This window comes from Sinocyclocheilus rhinocerous, unplaced genomic scaffold (assembly GCF_001515625.1).
Source record: "Sinocyclocheilus rhinocerous isolate Xijiao unplaced genomic scaffold, SAMN03320098_v1.1 scaffold386, whole genome shotgun sequence".
Taxonomy (NCBI): Eukaryota; Metazoa; Chordata; class Actinopteri; order Cypriniformes; family Cyprinidae; genus Sinocyclocheilus; species Sinocyclocheilus rhinocerous.
Window position 1 is genome coordinate 112,821 of NW_015647030.1, and position 24,032 is coordinate 136,852.

At 36.2% G+C, this 24,032-nt stretch overlaps 1 protein-coding gene and 1 pseudogene across 1 annotated transcript in view; both read left to right on the forward strand.

Annotated features, from left to right (window-relative positions):
• The window catches only part of lpin1b (lipin 1b), a 16,349-nt gene extending 5,691 nt beyond the window's left edge, over window positions 1–10,658 (forward strand). The window contains exons 5-20 of the mRNA XM_016512520.1: window positions 1,053–1,133; window positions 1,343–1,454; window positions 1,581–1,824; window positions 1,915–2,008; window positions 4,174–4,334; window positions 4,466–4,559; window positions 4,650–4,719; window positions 6,448–6,540; window positions 6,660–6,715; window positions 6,797–6,932; window positions 7,742–7,890; window positions 7,966–8,052; window positions 8,135–8,287; window positions 8,725–8,839; window positions 9,039–9,142; window positions 10,409–10,658. Of these exons, the coding sequence (XP_016368006.1) occupies window positions 1,053–1,133; window positions 1,343–1,454; window positions 1,581–1,824; window positions 1,915–2,008; window positions 4,174–4,334; window positions 4,466–4,559; window positions 4,650–4,719; window positions 6,448–6,540; window positions 6,660–6,715; window positions 6,797–6,932; window positions 7,742–7,890; window positions 7,966–8,052; window positions 8,135–8,287; window positions 8,725–8,839; window positions 9,039–9,142; window positions 10,409–10,565 (1,906 nt within the window). The 3' untranslated portion in view covers window positions 10,566–10,658. The remainder of the gene's footprint in view (window positions 1–1,052; window positions 1,134–1,342; window positions 1,455–1,580; window positions 1,825–1,914; window positions 2,009–4,173; window positions 4,335–4,465; window positions 4,560–4,649; window positions 4,720–6,447; window positions 6,541–6,659; window positions 6,716–6,796; window positions 6,933–7,741; window positions 7,891–7,965; window positions 8,053–8,134; window positions 8,288–8,724; window positions 8,840–9,038; window positions 9,143–10,408) is intronic.
• Window positions 10,659–14,155: 3,497 nt separating this feature from the next.
• On the forward strand, window positions 14,156–24,015 carry LOC107708327 (dihydroxyacetone phosphate acyltransferase-like; annotated as a pseudogene).
• Window positions 24,016–24,032: the final 17 nt, after the last annotated feature.

The following is a 24,032-nucleotide window of genomic DNA, read 5'->3' on the forward strand; positions in this document are numbered from 1 at the left end:
AACCAATCAGAATCAAGGACCGGAAATATCCGTTTTATAAAATGCCATTTTATAACAGAATAGTAGTTTCTTGAATGGGATCATATTGAAAGTAACACAAGAAGTAAATATAGGAAGTGCGCCAAGACCTCTGTGAATTTGACGAAGAGAAGAGAAAAGAAAGAAGACGTTTTGTTTATAAGAATCAGCCTTTGCGGTTCTGAGATCAGCTGAGTGAACATCCTCTTTTTAATTCCCACAGTCTTATTTTCCTAATTTCATCTGTTTTGTTGTTATTTAACACTGTAGCTTATTACACTGCACTTTACATTTACAAATTAATTAAAGTTACATGACTCATTCAGAGCCAAAAAAAAAAAGGTCTTACTAATGTCTGTTAATAGCACACTGTGTTTACAGTACAGTCTCATGCTAACTTTTCTTTTCTGACTTTCTCTTTGTGATTCCTTACAGGAAGTGGTTCCATCTTACCTGGCCACATCTCCCATTCCATCCGACGGGGGGCTTCTGATGGGCTCCAGCAGTGAGAATGGAATAATGAAGAAGAGGAGGAGGAGGAGAAGGAAGTTTAGAATGGAGGATGTGAAGAGGGAGGAGAGCGTGGAGTTCTCAGAGGAAGAACTGTTCAACATCGACATCAATGACAGCGAGCAGCCTGATCAGAACAGGTCAGCTGACCCTTTTAAGCCATTAAACATAGTTTTATACCATAATAAAACACTCTAATATCATCCTAATAATCAGCATATTAGAATGATTTATGAAGGAAGGATCATGTCTAAAGACTGGAGTAATGATGCTGAAAATTCAGCTTTACATCACACAAATACATTACAATTCAAATATATTCAAATAGAAAACATTTATTGTAATGATATTTCACAATATTACTGTTTTTACTGTATTTTTTTTCAAATTAATGCAGCCTTAAAGACTTATTTTCAAAAACATAAAAAAAAAATTAAACTTTTGACCAGCAGTATATAATTTATAATTTTTTTAACTATATTGCTCAACACGGCATCTTCCTGTGTGTGTTTCTATGCATGTAGAGATCTGATGAACGGAGGTTCATCTACTGGAAACAAACAAAACACAATTCATGCTCGTTCAGATGGAGAGTGGAGTCACAGGTAGTGTACAAACACACAGACTCGCTCAAACATACTACTATTTTCCACAAAATAAATGTTTTTTTTTTCTGCTAATGATAAAACTACTGCCAAAATAATCTCTGTCAGTGCTTTCTCTCTGATATTTTAGCTTTATTAGCATAGTATTGATGAGTTTTGCATATGAAATTCTAGTTTGTGCAATAAAGGAACCTGTTTTTTCTTTCCAGTCCTAATGTGTCTCGTCCCTGCACCCCTAAAAGTGACTCTGAGCTGCTTAAAGATCAGCAGGAGGATTCAGCCATGTTGTGGTCCTGGGGGGAGTTACCGCAAGCCGCCAAGGTCAGAATTAAACCAACTCACTTACACATTCACCCAATTAACAGCAACTATAACATCCATGTGGTTTGAAATACCCCTCATATAATAAACTCATACTTACTCCATAACAAAATGATATATTTACAGCCATCGTTTCTGTCATCGAAACCAAACATCCTGCCTGCGTGCCCACTGTCAATCCCGGTCTCTGACAACACACATTTCAGAGTCATCCCTGACACGCCTGTCCATGGCCACGACAGAAACGGGACATTACATTCTGACGGCCAATCAAACAGAGCGGCTTGCGTGATGTCAGCGGTAGAAGAGGGAGGAGCAAATACTGGACCCCGCCCACAAAATAAGACCGATTCCCCTTCTAAAAGAAAAGGTTATTAGTGCATTAGTTGTTTTTTGGTAAAAAATTCAGCTTGTTTATGTGTATTACATAATTCATAGTGATTCATGTGCTCTCATGCAGATAAGAAAAGCCATCATCTGGGTTCTGATGGCGTGTATTTGGACGATATAAAAGATCTGGAGCCAGAAGTGGCAGCACTTTACTTCCCTGAAAGGTTCGGTATCACCTAACACAGTAAAGCTGTGTTAACCTTGTAAAGCCTGAAAAATGAAATAGTAGTCTGGAATTATTGATCTAATTTTAGATATTATTTAAAGACAAACTCTTACTGAAGCAACTTAGGTTTACTTGATTATCCATACATAATTTTTTTTAGAAAAATCATGGTAAATGTGGGTATACTATCAAATATAGTACATTAGGCTTTTGACGTTTTGAGGAATGTTTGAACCATTAGACAAAATCTAAAATAAAAAAAATATTTTGTGTTGTTATGTTATGGTTTTATATTTGACACATTAGGCTTTTAATGGCTCATACTGTATGATATAGTGAAAATATGGAGCTCATAGGAGGAAAAAACACCTCAGTTTTATTCAGAGGTCCAAACTGAGCAAAAATTTACAATTTAGTGCAGATGATGATATTTATATGACCAAAATTTAAGATGAAATTCTGATAGCTTCAGATTGTAATGTAAATCAATGAGATTTTATTTCAGTTCATTAAAGGGTTAGTTCACCCAAAAATTCTGTCATTAATTACTCACCCTCGTGTTGTTCCAAACCCGTAAGACCTTCGTTCATCTTCGGAACACAATTTAAGATATTTTTGATGAAATATGAGGGCTCTCTGACCCTTTTAGTACGTTTTTTTTTTCTATATAGCTTTAATTTATTTTTATGTTATTTATGGTTTTATTTCAGTATGTCAAGTCAACAGTTCTAACTTTCAATTTTTTATTTAAATGATTTCAGTTAATGTTTATTTTACGTAACTTTTTTTGTTAACTGTAGCATTTGCATTTATGCATTTAACAGATGCTTTTATCCAAAGCAACTGACATTTTTTCTGGGAATCGACCCATGACTTTTGGTTAATAGTGCATTTCTCTACTCTTTCAGCTAGAGGAAGGCTTAGTTAACTATAATAACCCTAACTACGGTTGCATATATATAATATATTTGTGAGAATATTATTACTGCCCACAAACAGAACTTTAAAATGCATCAGATTAGTTCCAGATTGGAAGCAGATGCATGTGTGATGTTAACGGTGTGGATGTACTTTGCAGAGCCCCTCCTGACTGCCGGTGGTGACACACATCTCCATCTGTCCTCTCTCTGGACTGTAGCCGGCGGTGGGAGGATTGTGGAGGCTCTTCTGAAGATCCTTCATCCACGAGACCAGCTCAGGAATACTGTGAGCACACGGACACACAAGTGTTGTCAAAAACACAGGGACTTCGGTACCAAGTCGATACTTTTGAAAAACGTAACAATACCAGCCTTTCCACAGTACCGAGTACCGGCTGGATCTGGTACCCGCTGTTATGCAGCTGCGTTCAACCGCTCCCGTATTCACCTGAGTGCTCCATGAAGAGCATCAAAGGTTTCTATTTACAATGTATTTTAGCTGCGCTGAGCACCGTAGCCAATCACAGACAAGTTTGTTTGCGCGTGAAGGCAATGGCCAATCAGAGGCGTTTAAGTTAACGCTCAGTACGCCAGAGTTTGTTCAGCATGAGCAAATTATTACCTTATCCACCTTTTTCCTAACGAGCCTACTGCGTTTTAAAGGGGTCATATGATGCAATTTCATTTTTTCCTTTCTCTTTGGAGTGTTACAAGCTCTTGGTGCATAAAGAAGATCTGTCCTTTGTATTCCGCTGTAAGTAAATAAAAAAAGACAACATATACTGTGCATTTGTGGTCTGCTCTCCCGATTTAATTTACGAGATAAACCAAGCATAATTCCCCGGAATGCACTACGAATCTTTCATTTTTCTCTTTCCTGGTTTGTTTTCACACAGATGCTGTAAAATGTAATTGTTATGAAATACAGACATATATTATATTACTATAATGATATTTAACACATCCGTAATATTGCTGAGGATAGAAGGAGGATCTTTAGGAGTTATTCATGTAACTTTTTAATGCTTTGACACTTTTAAATTTCCTTTTAATGATCGATGGTTGAAGGGTGAGTAAAATAATGTCACCTCATACCCAGTTTTTGCAAATGCTTATCATTGCGTTCATAGAGCGAACCTTTTTGCTGATTGTTTACAGTGTAAACGAAAGTTACTCCCATAATTTGCGCATAGCATCATGGGTGGATAGCAACAATAAAAGATGGCATTTTGTGTTTTCTCAGTGGATCGGAGCATTGCGGTGAGAACGGCGTTCGCAGTGTGACTGTGTCTCCTCAGTCCATGTGCAGCTTGGGAGCCGACAGCGGCGTGGACAGTTACGACCTGCCCTCTATGGCCATCTCTCTGTGTGGAGGACTCACAGAAAACAGAGAGATCACTAAAGGTGCACAGACCCAATCAGCACCGCTCATTAATTATGTACAGCAGGACTACAAGCTTGAAACGCATTCATGTCCGTTACATTCCCTGTTTATGCATCATTATTGATTTCCTGTCCTGCTCTTTATCATTCAGAACATTTCCAGCAGAAGTCTGTGTCATTTCAGCAGTTTGCTGATAATCCATCCATCATTGATGAGCCTAGTCTGGTGGTGAAGATCAGCTCTAAGTGAGTGTCATGTTACTGTTATCGATTCTCATCTCATTTATCTTGGACTGAAATAACAGCTGCTATATTTGTTTCCTTTTATCTGTGCAGTTATTATAACTGGAGCACCGCTGCTCCTATTATGTTGGCTATGCAAGCCTTCCAAAAACCATTGCCTAAGGTACACACACACACACACACACTCCTGTACATTAGTGTTTTCATTTCCATTTCACTGATTCATTTGAGTTACTTAGTTGTTCTCCCAAAAGTCACTCTGTAGCATTTAATGACTGTTTTGTAATGAAATAAATATTTAATACTACTGTAGTATTGGTATACTTTTGATTCAGTAATATAAATTAGTGTTTTTAGTATTTAATCACATATACAACTGTGGATGATACAGTTAAGGAAATAATTATTTTCAGGTAATAAATTAAACAAAGCACTAAAAACGAAAACTGATTGTTTTAAATCCCACAATTATAATGCAGAGTATAAAAATGGATATTCATTTTGAGATTTATTAGAGATTACACTTAACAGCATTATAAAATTATTAGTATTATAAAATTGGCAAATAAGAATAAATTTAAAAAATCTATTAAAGGGGTCATATGATGCTGCTAAAAAGAACATTATTTTGTGTATTTGGTGTAATGAAATGTGTTTATGCGGTTTAAGGTTCAAAAAACACATTATTTTCCACATACTGTACATTATTGTTTCTCCTCTATGCCCCGCCTTTCTGAAACGCGTCGATTTTTACAAAACTAATCGGTCTGAAAAGCGAGGTGTAAGCCGATCCGGTGATCCACAGTGCAAAGTTGTAGTATTTCCTCAGCAACCAGCACGGATCAGCTCCAGGCATGACGAAGCAGATATCGTCCTCTTTTGGAAGGCCAAACAAAGTAGTTTCGCTTTCACAACAATTCACACAGTGCCTTCACGACATGGCGGTGGCAACATTAATACTACAGCGCGAATAAAAGTTACGCCTTCTTTCTTTGCGTGAACATTTGGGCGACGTTATGCAAATCTTCCCAAAGAGCTTGTAACACTCCAAAGAGAAAGGAAAAATTGAAATCACGTCATATGACTTCTTTAAATAAATTTATTTTGTGCACCCATATAATATATACATTATTTACGTTAAAACAATTTGGGGTCTGTAAGATTTTTTTAAACAAATGAATACTTTTATTCAGCAAAGGCGCATTAAATTAATCAAAAGTGACAGTAAAGGCATTTGTATGTTACAAAAGATTTCTATTTCTCCAAAACACATGTATTATGGTTTCCACAAAAAATATTAATGTTGAACTGTTTTCAACATTGATAATAATCGGAAATGTTTCTTGAACATAATCAGCATATTAGAATGATTTCTGAAGGATCATGTGACACTGAAGACTGGAGTAATGATGCTGAAAATTCAGCTTTGCATCACAGGAATAAATTACATTTCATAATATATTAAAATAGAAAACACAAATTGTAATAATAGTTCATAATATTGCTGTTTTTACTGTATTTTTGATCAAATAAATGTAGTCTTGGTAAACAAACACAAGACATTTGTAGTTTGACACATATATATGTAAGATGACTCACAGTAACCCTGTGATCAAGTTTTCCCATCTGTTTTCTTGTCCTGTGTATCACCTCCCTGTCTGTGTGTGTGTGTGTGTGTGTGTTTTAGTTTGCAAGGCTCAGTCATGTGTGTTCTGTGCTGAGTTTGTCTTCTGTCGCCTGCTTCATTTCTTTTCTTCCTCAGTTCGTTGCAGTAGTTTCTATCAATCCTCTTCCCTGCATGAGAGTCCAGCATTTGTTTGATTCTTGTGGCTTTGGTTTCTGAGAGTTTTTCAGTTGTTGAGCATTACGCCTGTACGCATGTCCCTCACAGGCCACCGTAGAGAGACTCATGAAGGAGAAGATGCCCAGAAACCGAGGAAGATGGTGGTTTTCATGGCGAGGAAGAACAAACAGCACCAAACCGGTACTCAGATACATACTCCTCATCACCTTGGGCTTCGATTCAAATGGTCCACTGGGTGGAGACTTAAGGTTTTGTGACTTTCTGTGAAGTCCTGAAGTGTAAGTCCTTTGTGTTTGCAGGATTCAGTCTCAGGTGGTACAGCATGCCCTGCAGGAGACGAGACCATCAAGAACAGGTTCAGATCTGATAGAATGATTTCATCTGGAATACTGCAGTCTGTAAGCATTCATATGCCTGACCGAACGTTTGTTTACAGGCGGAAAGACGAATCCTCGTCCAGCGATGAAGACTTAACTGCCAAACAAACCCCCGTCCCTGTTCACACAGACCCAGCCCCTGCAGGAGGGGGTGTGTCCTATCAGAAAACGCTCCGCCTCTCTTCAGAACAGCTCGTAAGTATATTGAACTTAATTAAGAAATTTTAATTAAAAACTTGACCCTCTAACACTTGCACTCTTTATTCTAGTTCTATTTATCTGCTTGTTTTATTTTTTATTTATTAAAAAAACTTGACCCGCTTAACACTTGCACTCTCTATTCTATTTCTATTCTACTACCTGTTTTCTTTTTATTAAAAAAACGAAAAACAAAAACAATAAAAAACAATTAGTGTTCTCTATTCTTTTTCTATTCCTTTTCGTTTTATTTATATTAAAAAATGACCCTATGACACTAGCGTTCTCTATTCGTTTTCTATTCTATCTACTTGTTTTTGTTCATTATAAAAAAACACACCAAAAATTAAAAATTTGAATTATTATACATATCATTGCTCTTTTGTTGGTTTTGTTTGCTTCCATTGTCCTCATTTGTAAGTCGCTTTGGATAAAAGCATCTGCTAAATGACTAAATGTAATGTAAAAAATAAAATGATTATTGATTTAAAGACATTTTCACACCTCAATAAAAATGAGTTTTATAAATTAGATAATAATTAATCTTTATAATTAACAAATTTAGTGCCACACTAAATACTACATGAAAAGCCCATTTATTTGAGCCCAAAATAGTAATGAACAGTGCCATTTAGCTAAATATTTCACTACAAAACAGAACCCTGGAATTCCATGCAAAACTTGAATCGCTGAATCACTCAAATTAACCAATTCACTAGAATGATTCAAACTTTTCAAAACCACATTTGAGAAGAGGCCTTTTCAGAAGCATGTGTATTGTGTCTCTGATTGTTTGTCTGCTGTAGGTCAGCCTGCAGCTAAAGGACGGTCCCAATGACGTGGTGTTTAGTGTGACGACTCAGTATCAGGGCACGTGTCGCTGTGAGGGAACCATCTACCTGTGGAACTGGGATGATAAAATCATCATATCAGACATCGACGGCACAATCACCAGGTATGTAGTCGTGAACATAATCGTAACCTTCAACAATAATTTATCCGCTCACATAACGTTGATGTCGTTTCGCAGGTCAGATACACTGGGGCACATTCTGCCCACGCTGGGTAAAGACTGGACCCATCAGGGCATCGCAAGCCTGTATCACAGCATCAGCCAGTAAGAGCCCACAGACGCTTTCTCTGATGCTCTGATACGTCAGCAGGATGAAGAGGGAAATGCATCTGTGTGTGTTTCACAGGAACGGGTATAAGTTTCTGTATTGCTCGGCGAGAGCGATCGGCATGGCTGACATGACGCGGGGTTACCTGCACTGGGTCAATGAGAGAGGAACCATGTTACCACAGGGACCCGTTTTACTGAGTCCCAGCAGCCTGCTATCAGCACTGCACAGGTGATTATACACACAAACACACTGAAAAAAGTCTTGCAGGATTTCACCAATAATCACAACAAAGTGGCAAGTGACACGTTGAATTAAATGTGAAATTCTGAAATAGAAAAACTGAAATAGTATTTTTTTGGTAAGATGTTCTGTAGCAATCTGTTTTATTTTCAACTTCGAAAATTTTTTTTACTGTGCACACTCTCACACACTGGTTTGATTCACTATATATCTCATGGATTCTATTTGAATTTGAGATACATTATTTATTTTAAGATAGTATGGATTTGCATCTTTATGTTAAAAACTCTGCAGACACTCTGTTATCTGAACCCAAATAAAGGACCCACTGCATAACAACTTTACGTGACATTAGAAAGTGTCAGAAATGCTGGTGCTAGAGAATATAGCAAAACACTCACACACTCTCTTCTCTGTGTTTCCAGGGAGGTGATTGAGAAGAGGCCGGAGAAGTTTAAGGTGGCGTGTTTGACAGATATTAAGAATCTGTTCCTCCCAAACACTGAGCCCTTCTACGCAGCGTTTGGGAACAGAGGCACCGTGAGTGAACACAGAGACAATGAGATTGCAAGAAATGCAGTAAAATATTGGTTAATTGGTCATCATATTAGCCATGTTAAAAATAACTATTGACTAACTTGTCAGTCAAAATGGTTTGCATATCTAATTAAGATGCCTGTACTGTAGATGATCTGTGTGATGTGTAGTTTTGTAATCTCTCTGTCTGTTGTGTCTGCAGGACGTGTTTTCCTATAAGGAGGTTGGAGTTCCCTTAAACAGAATCTTCACTGTCAATCCTAAAGGAGAACTGATGCAGGAACATGCCAAGACCAACATCTCATCGTGAGTATAAATTACTGACCAGTGTTAGTGAAGCACCTTTGAAAGTAGTTTGTCATGTTACAAGCTACTCATAACCTCAAGTAGTTCAACTACACACAAGTTACCTTTCTGAAAAAAATAGCTGTTAATTTTGTTTGTAAGCTACTACTGCATACTATATACTAAGCGCTGGGGCTCCCAGACTTTTTTTTATCAGCCGAACCTCTTAAACATGAAATATTTACTTGAAATACTCCTGAGATTTTAAGTTAATGTTTAAATCATTTAATGGCACATTGACATATTCACGGTTCTCTGATGATATTCATATGACATGCCAGAAAACATAAAATATTGTTTTTATTTTAAAAATATTTAGTTTATTTTGACATTATTATTATTAGTTTGAATTCATTTATATACTACTGTTGTAAATTACAATTGCACTGCAAAGTAAAAATAATTATTATAACAATTATTATAACAATAATTTTATTTTTCACTACAAATTACAATGCCAATGTCTATGTTCATTTTCATTTAAAAGTTTAAACCCTCAAACTTTTCAAAACCTCAACATTTCAATTCCTTTTAACATTTTAAACCCTCGAGCTTACATTTTGGAGGAATACTAATAAAATGCTGTAAACTTCTTTTGTAAAAAAATTTAGAAATTATGTGCTTGTAAATAAAGAAAATCTAGCACACACTGCAATGCCAGAAAATGTAAAGACAGGAAAAGAATCAGGGAAACTTTTTTTCTTTTTCTTTTTTTTTGGTTCATTTAAAGCATCCAGAAAATGAATTCACTAAGTGCCTGTTTACACTTGACATATTTGGTTCTATTAGATCGAACTCTGGTGCTATTTCTTTGTTCATCAGCAATTTCTTTGTTTTCATCAGCATACTTTTTTGGTCCAGACCAAAAGAACCAAGAGAACCAAACTACAAGTGTAAACACAGCCTAAAGTTTATCAGACATTCTAATGCTTTATATATATGCAAAAATTACATTGTTCAGAAAAGAACTGAAAAAAGAACTATTTGCATGCTACTGAAAAATATAGTTAAGGCTGTTCTGTTACTACTCTTGCAGTTAGCACTGCTACTGACTGTGTGTTTGTAAATGCTTTATATGAATGTGTCAACTGTGCTTTAGTGTCTTAAGTGTCCACATACTTTTTGGGGACCTCTGTATGTAACACCGTGGAAAACAATGAAACTAGAGTGGTCTGGGACCTCTTTCACTCATTGCTCAGGGGTGTTGAATTACTGTTACCTGTGCAGGTATGTGCGTCTAGGTGAGGTGGTGCATCACGTCTTCCCGCTCCTGAAGCGCAGAGGTTCCTGTGATTTCCCCTGCAGTGACACCTTCAGCCAGTTCACCTTCTGGAGAGAACAGCTTCCCCTCGTGGACGGACAGATGGCGAACACCAGTCGCTGAACAGCTCACATAAACTGCACAGAATATAGAAAGACCATAGACTGTATAAAAACATGGACGTAGTGTCCGTGACGTCACCCATAGTTTTCTGAAGAGCGTTTTTGAAGCTCAAAGTGGGCGGAGCCAGCCGTCGCCACCACGCGTCACTCCCGGATAATCGAAAATAGGCAAAAAGGCGGGAGCTGGTTGCTAAAGCCATGCCCACCTAGCTCCACGGCAGGGGCAATCCACCTGTCACTCAAGTGGCCACACCCTTAATTATGCAGAACTTTAAGGCTTAATATAATTTTAACGGATGAGTTATAAAAAAAAATTCACCCCCCTCACAGTTGTCATGAAGGGCAAAATTAGCTATATAGACCAAAATGAGAGAGAGCGGGAGGTTGCTGCTTGAGAAGGACACAAGCTGAAAACCAAAACTGAACATACTGGAATCAGTGCAATTATATGAAAATCACACACAAAATACATGTATGGGTCTGGACCTTAGAAAAAAAAAACTGCACATGTAAGTTGTGATTTAGAGTATACTGTTAGATTTGTAAAAATGAGCTCAGATGTTGGATATATTTTTAACTTTTTTAGTTTTGCTTGTGGCGATCACAAGCTTTTGTGTTGAAAAGCATCTGTTAATATTGAATGTACTGCAAGAACAATCCTTGTATTTGTATTTCATTTGTATTTGTTAAAGTCAGACCGAATGAAACTGAATAATGTTACATATCACATAATAGACCTTTTTCATATTCCCGGCTTTCTCAGCAGCGGAAGTCGTCGTAGTTGGGTAAACGTTGAGAGCGGTGAATGGGAGGGTATCACACAAATGTATTTTTTTGCATTCCCATTTGCTCAAACAGCAAAAGAAAAACTCCACGATAGTGTTTTCACGACTTTCAAAAAAGGAAAAAAACAGAGAGACTGATAACGACAGTCAGAAGAGAGAACGATATCAGATTTACCGCCCCTCCCATAGCATTAGAAACATATGGAGGACGAAACCTGCAAAAACAATAAATAAATAAATAAATAAATACACAAATAAATAAATAAATGTGTGCATAAATACACGTATTCTTGTTTAAATACATAAATAAATAATTATATATGTGATGAAAGTAGGCAAATAAATAATATAAATTGGTGGGCAAATGGAAAATGTTTAAGGAAATGCTAAACTCATCCTAACTATTTTCCTTTGATCACTCATTTATTTCTGAATGTAGTTCCACATTTATTTTTCCTCTGCGCAACATGCTAATGAGAGGGTGTCAACCATGGACTTGGTCGGGGTCATGTCATAGCTGGGGGCGTGGCTTTCCCGCTGACAGGAAATGCATTGTGTTAATCCAGTATGGCCTACGTAAAGTCACTTTTTTCCGTTTAACAGACAAGATACATAAAAAAACAGCTGTATTGTCTGTACAGTATCTGTGACTTTACAAATGACCCAACGAAATGGCCAGTGTCGTTTCCTGACGTCATTTTTTGTAACCCGATTGAGTCTCCAGCTAGAGACAACTGTAATATCAGCTCCATAGAAACACCCTTGCATTAGCGTTAGCTAGTTTTTTTTTAATTTGATGCAAAGGTGATATACCGTAATACAAACTATAGTGTTACAAATGTACATAGATTAAAAAAAATAAAAATAAAAACATAAAAAAACTTTTGAAGATTAACTATGCTGATGACCGTTAAACACGTCATCACTGTCTTGTGAAAAGGGTTTAAAATATCCAAGTCATATTTCACCCCAGAATCAATATTTTACGAACTGACTTTCTTGCGCATTGTGACAATCAAACACTTTTAATTATTATTTTCTATTGCAGATAGCATAAATTAACTTTAAATTAGCATAAATACACATTGTTTTCTTCATGCAAAATATGACCAAGAAATTTCTTTTTCTGAGATTTACTCATTTATTCTCAGATAAATTTTTATTGGAGTACTAAGTAATATTTTTGTCTTATCACATCATATCACATATTCCTGCCTTCATGTGTTTTTACCCAGGACTTTATGTTACTGAAGAAAATATATAGGCCTACTGTCACAGTCATATTTTTTATATGACTTGATGATCATAGCCTAATCCCGTTCGGTTTTATTCCATTTTAAAGAGGGTTTCAGTGGGTTTTAACGATTTACATATTTAATATCTGAGACAGACTCAGTTAAAATATGCTAAATCTGTAGCATGATGTTGTTGATATAACTCTTTTTTTTTTTTGCCTTGTTTGCCTTTTTATTGAAAATGATTTTCAGTCATTAGTTCCAAAGAAAGATATGAATGTATTGACGGCGGTGTTTGTATTTCTCATATTCTTTGAGTGAAAGAGCAGTAGATCAGATTCTCGTGGGGAAATTCATCTGTTTTGTTTTTCAATAAAAAAGAACATCAAATATAGTGGCACTCTGATTTATTGCAGGTTTATCTCATTTATCCATAATTGGACAGTGGAAAATGTTTATCATTTCTCAGTCCATAAAGGTTCTGAAATATTTCGCCATAAAATGAGAATGACTTAAAACGCAATCTATGATCCGCCAAAAGAAATAGGTTTGAAGCTCACCAATAATAAAATAACTTACATTCATTCTAATTTTAATAAAAACTATTTTTTTTGTTCAAATATATTTATTGAACATTTTCCAACTTTAACAGAACACATATGAATGTAATCCATAATCATTAAAAAAAAAAAATCGGCAAAAGCAGATTTATCCTAAGCCACTAAAAAGGAAAAGAAAAAAAATTGATACTCAAATTAAGTGGATAACCACCCTAAATACATAGAGGTAGTACAATACAAAATCAAAATCGTATGCACTCACTTGAGGTACATGAATAGGAAAGCTCTTCCACAGAATAATTGACAAATCAATCCCTAGATTATTGATATAAGGCTTCCAAACATTATAACACTGACCTGGCTGACCATTAACTGACCATTAACTAAACATGTTAAATATTCCAGTGGGATTAGTTCCATTACAATCCTGTGCCATCCAGATATAGTTGGAGTCATATCACTTATCCATCTCTTTAATATGTTTCTCCTGGATGCAAATGTGAGAAGATTGTAAAGTCTCTTTTCATTCGATAAAATCAAAGCTTTATCCGGCAGACCAAGGATCAAAATGAAAGGATCCACAATCAACTCCTTATCAAAGATATTATTCATTTCAGATACAATTTTGGCCCAGTATCTTTGTAACTGAGTACATGACTAAAGACGGTGAGTGAGGAGGGTGCCAACTAGTGTTTGTTTTGCACTGAAGGCATAGAGGTGAAAGGGTTAAATGCATGTCTACGGTTATAAAAACAGCGTTTAATATAACATTTGACATTTTTTCAACTCTGTTAAATGCGATAATCTTTGACACAGATTGTTTAAAGTTGGAGATTATTGGGGGTAGCAGGTCACGCGACCGGAGGCGTTCCCGCGGTGCGCACGCTCATTGGTGCGCGAGGTTGGGTCCGAGGTTTGGCCGGTTCTCTGGACTCTGACCACCTCACATGATCAGAGGAGAGGAGAACAACACCTGCTGCTCTTGTATGGGACATGGAGCCACTGGTATGAACATGATCTGCCTGTTGTTTAGGTATCTTTGTTTAATTATTTGCTACGGACGCGTATTATAACAACGGATGTACAGAGCGGCACAACGCGACGCGCCAAACTATAGGCTATCGCGTTTGTTGTGTAACGTTACACAGCTTTGGTGGTCTAATAGCCTTAGCAGTATGAACACGGTGAGAAAAGTGTTTTTGTTTCACTTTTTGTTTTGCTTCCTTTATTAAAAACACGGAAAATAAACTACGCAGGATGCGTTTTGCGCTTAAAAAAAATACTAATTCACATTTCTGAATTCAAATGATATGATTATATAAATCTATTGCCAACCTTTTCAGGAGTTATGATTATAATTTGTCGTGAAGTGAAAGTGGATTACCCTACAAAGTGAAGGTTTGATTTTGACATTGGTTGGGACCTAACAGCAGCCAACATCCATCCATCCAACTACCCCAACATTTTTGCGTTTATGATAGACTTTTGACCACAGTTTCATGTCATCTTATTTATAGCTATGGTAGCTAACATACTCATAATTTATAAAGAGAGTTTTCTTTATTCAAAGTTTATCTAAACAATATTGAAACTATCCAAAGCTCTGTTAATCCTCCTAAATCAGTGACAACGGCATCTCTATATTCATCCTATGTGGCCTCTTAAAGGTGACATATCATGAAAATCTGACTTTTCCAGGTTTTAAGTGCTATGATCAGGTCCCCGGTGCATCTACCAACCAAGGAAACATGAAAAAGATTAACCCAGTAGTAACTTTGTTTTGGTAAGCATTTTTCTGCAAGCATCTGAAAATACCAGCTCGTCAGATTTCGCTCCCTTGGTGACGTGGCAAAGGGATCTCATTATAATATTACCGTCTGTATATCTGAAGTTTAAACTCATATAGTTTAAAATGCATGATTTCAGTGCGATAAACATGATAATCAGAACCAAAACAGATGTTTTTGAGCTGAAACTTCACAGACACATTCTGGGGACACCAGAGACTTATATTACATATTGTAAAAAGGGGCATAATATGTCTCCTTTAAGATGCTAATTTAATTTATTACTTTTTTGTTAACCTGGCAATACAACCCTTATGAAAATTAACCATGGTTTTACTACCAAAAAACAAAACAAAAAAACATGGTAACCACAAAATAACCGGTTTTGCTACACTAACTATAGTTTAACCATGGTATGTGTAGTAAGACTGATTATACAAATGGTAATCAAATACGCAATCGCAATACAAAAAAAAAAAATGGTTACTACACTTTTACTGTAATAAATGGTTAATTATCTTAAGGGATATGTATCTGTGTATTCTTTCTTTCTTTTGTTTTTCTAACTGCCTTAATGGTTTGGTGTTTTGTACTGTTTAATAAAAAAGATTTGCGACAAGTGCTCCGAAGTCCCGATCTGAATCAAAAGATTTGTAAACCCGCTCCTAGGTCCGATCCGAATCAAATTATTCGCCATCTGTGCTCTGAAGTCCTGATCTGAATCAAGATTAATGATACGCACTCCGAAGACCTGATCTGAATAATGATTCGCGAACCATCATTTCAGATAACAATTCAATTGAGTGAGTCATTTACGCTGTAGCCGCTCCGACTGATTTAAACTAAAACTCGATGCACTAGCAAAAAACAGATCAAAATAGCCATTCATTTTTTATTTTCGACATCACTTGTAATGATTTTATAAAGCAAGTAGAGATGGTTGAAATGGAGCTTTTCGAAACTCTGAGTCAGTTCAACCATTGCGTCGCAAAGTGATTCACTGTTTCGAAGTGTTCCAATCGGATGGCATATAAAGCCAGAGCCAGACTCCCAGATGCGCCAGTCAGCTTACAGCCTACGGTTCTCGAGTGAGACATTTTTATAAGCTCGTGGCTCACGAGTCCATTTACAAATTTAAAATAGTTAAAATAATCACAATTTTGTTTAAGTAGATAAAATAACGCCCTACAAACGTTTTTTTAAAAACTCTTATTTGAATGGTTTTGTTTTTATGCAGCTAACAAAATACAGTATGTTCTAAGAACGTTCAGCTAACATTCCCATTAGGTTATATTTCAAGAATGTTCTCTGAACATTCCAAACGTCTAGTTTTTTAAATGTTTTTAAAACGTTTTTTATTAGTTATGCAAACATAATAGACAATAAATTTCATAGTTTCGCAAAAATTAAGGGAATATACTTTTCAATGTTCTAAAAGAAGTAGTAACATTTAAAAAATGTTAGACGAATGTCTAGCTAGAATGTTTCAGAAAAAATGTTTCCACGTGCAGCGTATAAATAATGTTTTTGTGCTAATGTTTTTTGAGAACATTATTAAAGATCATACTGAAACGTTACTGGAACATAACTTTAAGGGAACCTTCTGAGAATGTTAGCTGGGTATGTAAACATTAAATTGATGTTTTGAGTCTACTTAAACTTATTATTTAGTAAAAAAAAAAAATCTTAATTACGATGTAATTTTATCAAATGAATACTCATTTTTGGCCATTCAAATACGCAAACTGCACATAACCTAACTGCAACCAAATACAAGGTTTGCTGTTTTGATACTGTTTATGTATGAACTGTTTATATTTCTGCTTTATTGAACATGTAATATTGTGTGTATTAGAGTGTGGACGGTGCAGAAGCTGATGGCTTCTTTGACATTCTGGAGGAGAGGAGGCGGAGCAGTGACTTAAGCCACGCCTTCCGGACCTTTAACCCTCAGCCATTCTGTGGGGCCACACCCATTTCAGCTGCCGCTCTCAACAGGATGGTGCTTGAATCACAATACCTGAGCTACATCATACAGGAGGTGAGAGACAGAGAGCGATGCTTAGAAAAAATAAGATGCCACACCAGTTTTACTCACCGTCTCTCGCTCACACACAGATTATGGTTGAATGTGACGAATCGCGTGAAGCGCTTTTAGAAGAGGCATCTGCGCTGCTGGATGAGATGAGTCAAAACCTTCAGCTGGGATTCATTCGTCTGCTGGGCTTCGCACTGAGCAAAGTTTTTAAGAGCGTCTTCAGCTCTATACACGTCAATGAGGATGGACTCACACGGGTTAGAGTTTTTCTGTTCTTTTAAAGGGGACCTATTATGGCCTTTTTTATAAGATGAAAAATAAGTCTCTGAAGTCCCCAGAGTGTGTATGAGAAGTTTTAGCTCAAAATACCCCACAGATCATTTTTTATAGCTTGTTTAAGTTGCCACTTTTACCGTATGAGCCAAAACGTGCCATTTTTGTCTTTGTCCCTTTAAATGCAAATTAGCTGGTACTCCTGGCCCCCTTTTCAGAAGAGGGCGGAGCTTCAAAAGCTAATGCTTCCGCTGGCACACCGGCAACACACAACAATCTCACGCACTGAAACTGTCAGAAACTCTCAAGCAATCGACTTCATCTGGGGTTTTTTTCGGTACATTTCCTACGAAAATTAAACTTAACCACAGTGTCCTCAGATGGAGGGAGTCTATGGAGCTCCTATGTTCATTGGTGCATCCCAAAACACAACACTTGTATTGCCTCTTTGGCGCTGACATTGTATATCTCCAGTAATGCTGGACTGCTGCTTCTCACTCAGGCCTGTGTCTATGCTAATTAATCAGAGAGCCTCACAAATGGGCGGGACTTTTCCCTATGGTGACGTGTACCTAGGGAGAAATCTGGAATCGCTTGTTCTGAGAGACTGTTTATGATTTATTGTGATTACTAATAAATGACTGGGTGGATTTTGGTTGTTTTCACACACTGCAGCCACAAAACTGTGCTCAAACACCTTATAAAAGTGATTTTTGCATAATAGGAATACATTTTCTTTAAAAGGAAAGCTTCACTGGATTCTGTCTTCATTCAGCTCCAGCAAGCCATTCAGGAGTATCCCGTCATCCTGATGCCCAATCACAGGAGTTACGTGGACTTCCTGGTTCTGTCTTACATCATGTTCACTTATGACCTCTCTATCCCCGTCATTGCAGCTGGAATTCGCAAGTATCTATTGATTTTTAATGTAATTGTAGGTGGCAAAATCCCACAGTCACATCATATTTTGAATGTAAAATGCAACTAAATGCTGTCATGTCAAAACATAAAACTACTTGTATTCAGGCTGTGATAGTGAATTATTTCTCTACTCACAACTATCCAAATCTGTCCATGTTTATTTCTCTTACAGCTCTGATGGGGATGAAGCTTATTGGTGAGATCTTTCGGCGGTCAGGAGCGTTCTTTATCCGTCGTGCCATTGGCTCAGACAAGCTGTACTGGGCGGTGCTGTCTGAGTACGTCAGAACCATTGTGCGGGTGAGAATTTATTTTATTGTTAGAGGTTATTTGTCTAAAAATGATCGTACAGTACCATTAAAATATGTGGGGTTGGTATTTTTTATTTTTTTTAAAGAAGTCTCTTCTGCTAACCAAGGCTGCATTTATTTGATTAAAAATACAGGGAAAACATTATTATTGTGAAATATTATTACAATTTAAAAAACTGTTTTCTATTGTAAAATATTTTAAAATGATATTTATTCCTGTGATGCAAAGCTGAATTTTCAGCATCATTACTCCAGTCTTCAGTGTCACACAATTCTTCAGAAATCATTCTAATATGCTGATTTGCTGCTTGAGAAACATTTCTGATTATTATCAGTATTAAAAAGCTGCTTCGTATTTTTGTGGAAACCATTTTTTCAGGATTCTTGGATGAATAGAAATATCAAAAGAACAGCATTTATTTGAAATAAACTTTTTTCATAAATTATAAATGTCACTTTTGATCTTTATGGTCACTTTTGATCAATTTAATGCATCTTTGTATAAAAATATTAATTTGTAAAAGAAAAAAAAAGCTGTTTGAATGCAAGGAAGAAATTTTAATTTAATAGACTAATATTTTAAATTTTAATTTAATAGACATAACACTAATAATTTAATAACCCTGTTAAATGTAATCTTTAACAAATCTCAAAATGAATATCCATCTTCTGTACATTATAAATTCAGTTGTGGAATTTAAAACAATTAATTTTTGTTTTTAATTCTTAATGCTCTTTCAAAACGTGGACTGTTTACTTTTTTAATGCATGTTCCACGGTTAATTAGTACACATTATTAAAGATCTGTAATAATACTCCCGAATATGTATTTGGAAATATCTTATATTGCACTACAGAAACACTTATTTAGCCCTGAAAATATAATTAGCACTGATACTCACAGTAGTTGTTTTTCTGCAGACAGGTTATGCTCCATTAGAGTTTTACGTTGAAGGATTACGGAGCAGAACGCTGAAATCTCTCACACCAAAACTAGGTAAGCTTGTAGTTAAGATGGTAAGCTGTAAATGTGGGGTTCTGCATGTTCTCCAGTTGTGTTTGGATCCTTCCAGGAATGATGCACATGGTGTTGGAGCCCTTTTTTAAAGGAGAGGTGTTTGACATCAGTCTGGTGCCCATCAGCATCAGTTATGAGCGTGTGCTGGAGGAGTCGCTCCTCGCTCATGAGCTGCTGGGAGTGCCTAAACCGAAAGAGACCACAGGGGTACACAGTCTGTGAAAAATACAAAGAGAGCTGAAGTCTAATGTGTTTCAAAATATTAAGGAAAGAACCTGGTTCTGAGCTCTTGCTGTGCATCTGCAGGCTTTGCTGAAGGCCAGGACTGTGCTGAAGGAGGATTACGGCTGCATGCATGTGTGCTTTGGCAACCCTGTGTCAGTCAGAGACCTGGTGAAGGGAAACATAAACCGCAGACAGTATAATCTGGTACCCAGGTAATAAACACATTAGAGTTAGTATAGTTAACTAAACTTAAAACTAAAAACAAAACAAAAAATCATTACTTGAAATAAAATACATTTCATTTTAAATCAAATCTACAAAACTTCAACTTATTTTATTTCAATTAGTTGCTTATGCAATATTTCTCATTTTCATGAAGTTTATAATGAATAAAATAACAGACTAAAACTGAAATAAAATAAAATAATAAACATAAACAACTAATAAAAATGACAAAAACACAACAATAAAAACTAAAATGAAAACAGAAAATATCAAAATGAAAACTAATTCAAAATATTAATACAAAAATTACAATAGTATTTCTGTGATACTAAAATAACACTGATGCACACTTGTCTATTTTAAAAAAATACTATGTGAAATTGCAGTGATAAATAATTTAAATTGGTTGTTCATTCATTTATTATGAATAAAATAGTTCAATATGAGATATTTAAATATTATTAAAGGGGTCATATGATGCGATTTCAATTTTTCCTTTCTCTTTGAAGTGTTACAAGCTCTTGGTGCATAAAAACAACTAATAAAAATGACAAAAACACAACAATGAAAACAGAAAATATCAAAATTAAAACTAATTCAAAATATTAATACAAAAATTACAAAAGTATTTCTGTGATACTAAAATAACACTGATGCACACTTGTCTATTTTTAAAAAATACTATGTGAAATTGCAGTGATAAATAATTTAAATTGGTTGTTCATTCATTTATTATGAATAAAATAGTTTAATATGAGATATTTAAATATTATTAAAGGGGTCATATGATGCGATTTCAATTTTTCAGTTGACAGCCACCACCAGCATTTTGTGATCATATTCACAAATCATTCATGACACATTATTTTGTTATATGAAATATTATGTTGTATGAATATCTAAACAGTGAATATGTCCAAAAGAGAGAAAAAAAAGAAAAAGAACAGAGCCTCTGTTTAAAGAAATATGTGACCCTGGAGCACAAAACCTTAAACGTCTTAAGTCGCTGGGGTATATTTGTAGCAATAGCCAAAAATACATTGTATAGGTCAAAATTATAGATTTTTCTTTTATGCCAAAAATCATTAGGATATTAAGTAAAAGATCATGTTCCATGAAGATATTTTGTAAATTTCCTACTGTAAATATATCAAAATGTAATTTTTGATTAGTAATATGCATTGCTAAGAACTTCATTTGGACAACTTTAAAGGCGATTTTCTCAATATTTAGATTTTTTTGCACCCTCAGATTCCAGATTTTCAAATAGTTGTCCTACCCTAACAAACCATACATCAATGGAAAGCTTATTTATTCAGCTTTCAGATGATGTATAAATCTCAATTTTGAAAAATTGACACTTAAGACTGGTTTTGTGGTCCAGGGTCACATTTAGATTTTTGAAAACAAGGATTGCAAGAATGACCGCGTGATAACGTTGTTATCGTGAAAATGTCACCAATGGTGGGGAAAGAGTTAAAAAACATGATTGATATTCAGTCCCCACACTGCAAATGCAAGGTCAAGTTGAGTGTTTGGCATTGTGGGATATATAGTATTACACACAGTGTGTGTGCCGATGAATCCTGCATGTTTTTGCATTTTGTTATTCCTTGCAAATAGACAAATACTGCTCGAAATATACATACTCCATACTGCAGAAGTAGTAGTATGCTATTATTAGCTCAAAAACCTCACTCTTTTTTGTCTCATTTACAGAGACCTGCCCATGAAGCCCAGTAAGGAGACGCAGGAGTTTGTATCTGGTCTCGCCCACATGATCATCCGTTTGCAGGAGAGAAATGTGGTACTGAGCGCCTGGAACCTGATGGCCGTGGTTCTCCTTCAGAACCTCCTGGGCATTGATTTGGACCTGCTTACCCATAAAACCCTGTGGCTGAGGAGACTCGCCCTGCGGTTTGGAGCTCATCTCAGATGGCCCAGTAAGGATGTGTGTAGAGATGATGCTCTATAAATAAACGTGGTATCGCATTACACCATACTACATAAAAATACAATCAGCTAGTGGCTTCAGTGCTTTATAGACAGCTTCTGTTGCATGCTGTCAATTGGCAGAGAAAATATGTTTGACTTGTTTGTTTGAATAAGAAAAATCTTACAATGGACATCTATAGGGCAGGACATTAAAATACAAGCCAAAGCTGAACATTACACATAAATAAATGAAACTAGCATGATTAAAATCACTTACGAACTGTTCAAAATTATATCTCATATGTCACCGCCTATTCTGGCCATGTGAATGCAATTATTTCTGATTGATGCACATAAATACTAGAAAAAGTAGAAAAACTTGATCATAACCAGAACTTACAATACTAAAACAACATTTAGACAACTTTAGAGCTCAAATAACTTTTTATTTTTTATAAAAAAATTTTAACAGAAGAATTGATTTTATAACCATAAACCCTCTGGAATGTCCCATAGACTTCCATTGTATTGTAAGTGCATTACTGTAAACACAATTTCAGCTCGTTTTTTACAAACTGAAGAATGAGTCAAATTATTTTCTGCCATAAAATCAACAGCAGATGCTGTCCATAGAGAAAGCACTAACATATTATAATTTGAGCTGTGTACTTCACTGCAGTTAGAATATTCATGAGCTCTTTCCAAGGGCCTCTCACTAGTTTAGCTTTCTGTGTATTGTGAACATCTCGTAAAGGTTCTTTAACTCTGGGACTAAAGCCAAACATGTGAATGGGATCAGCAGCGTCCGAAAACAACAAAACCCTCATTCAGAGCTGTTCCTACAGCAACCACACAGACTGACCGACCGTTCAATATTGGGCAAACGGGACAGAAGTTCTTAGGTTTGTGTGTTGAATCTTAAGGATACAGAAGACTGTTGTTTAAGATCCTGTTAATCCCATTAAAAACTTCCTAATAGCAACCACTCATCGCAAAACACCACTCACATCTTCATCGGAAAATCAAAAAAAATCTACTTTTACACTGTTTATCATTTAAAAGTACATTTGTAGATATGAAAACATACCATTCTCTCCTCTTTTTTTATGTGTAGAGAATGTTTTGGATTCTGAGGTGATGTCATCGAGCATGAGCCTGCATCACTCAGTGGTGCGCTGTGAGAGGGGGCGTGTCTATTTAGTGGAGGAGGCGGGGCCAGGGCCTGTCACTCAAGAGGAGGGCGTGTTCATACGTGCTGCTGCTGTGCTCATGTGCGCCTCCTACAGGAATCAAGCAGTACATGTATTCACAACAGTCTGGTGTAATCGGCCGCTCTGATGAAGAGATCTATGTGAGGGACAATGGCCAGGAAACCATCATCTTCCTCAGAGCGATTCTGCAGCCTTTCATTGAGAGCTACCAGGTGATTGTAGTCATTTACACAGTTGTCCAGGCAGTTCTCCATCTCCATGGGTGAGTAACAATACCTTTAAATACCAGAATTAAAGGAATAGTTCACCCCCCAAAAAATTTAAATTAGCTGAAAATGTACTCACCCTCAGGCCATCCAAGATGTAGATTCTTCACTGAAACAGATTTGCAGAAATGTAGCATTACATAACTTGCTCAATGGATGCTCTGCAGTGAATGGGTGCCGTCAGAATGAGAGTCCAAACAGCTGATAAAAACATCACAATAATTCACACCACTCCAGTCCATCCGTTAACGTTGGCGTTTTTGACTTTAAACCTTCGCTTCTGGCTAAAATAAGAGTTCATAACTCATAATAACGCTTCCTCCTGTGACAAAAGTCCATTCCCTGTTGTTCTCTCACATCAAAACCGTTAACGCAAAAAGGCGTTTTTGACTTTAAACCTTCGCTTCTGGCTAAAATAAGAGTTCATAACTCATAATAACGCTTCCTCCTGTGACAAAAGTCCATTCCCTGTTGTTCTCTCACATCAAAATCAACCAAAATATTTGTTTAGAACTGTTTTGGATTGTTTTCACTTGTAAACTGGGCTTGATCTGTGCATATTTCTCTCCTGATTCAGATAAGACGACTTTTTGACTGGAGAAAGCGATATTATGGATAGAGGACTAGTATTTTATTCACAAGATGTTAACTGATGGACTGGAGTGGTGTGGATTATTG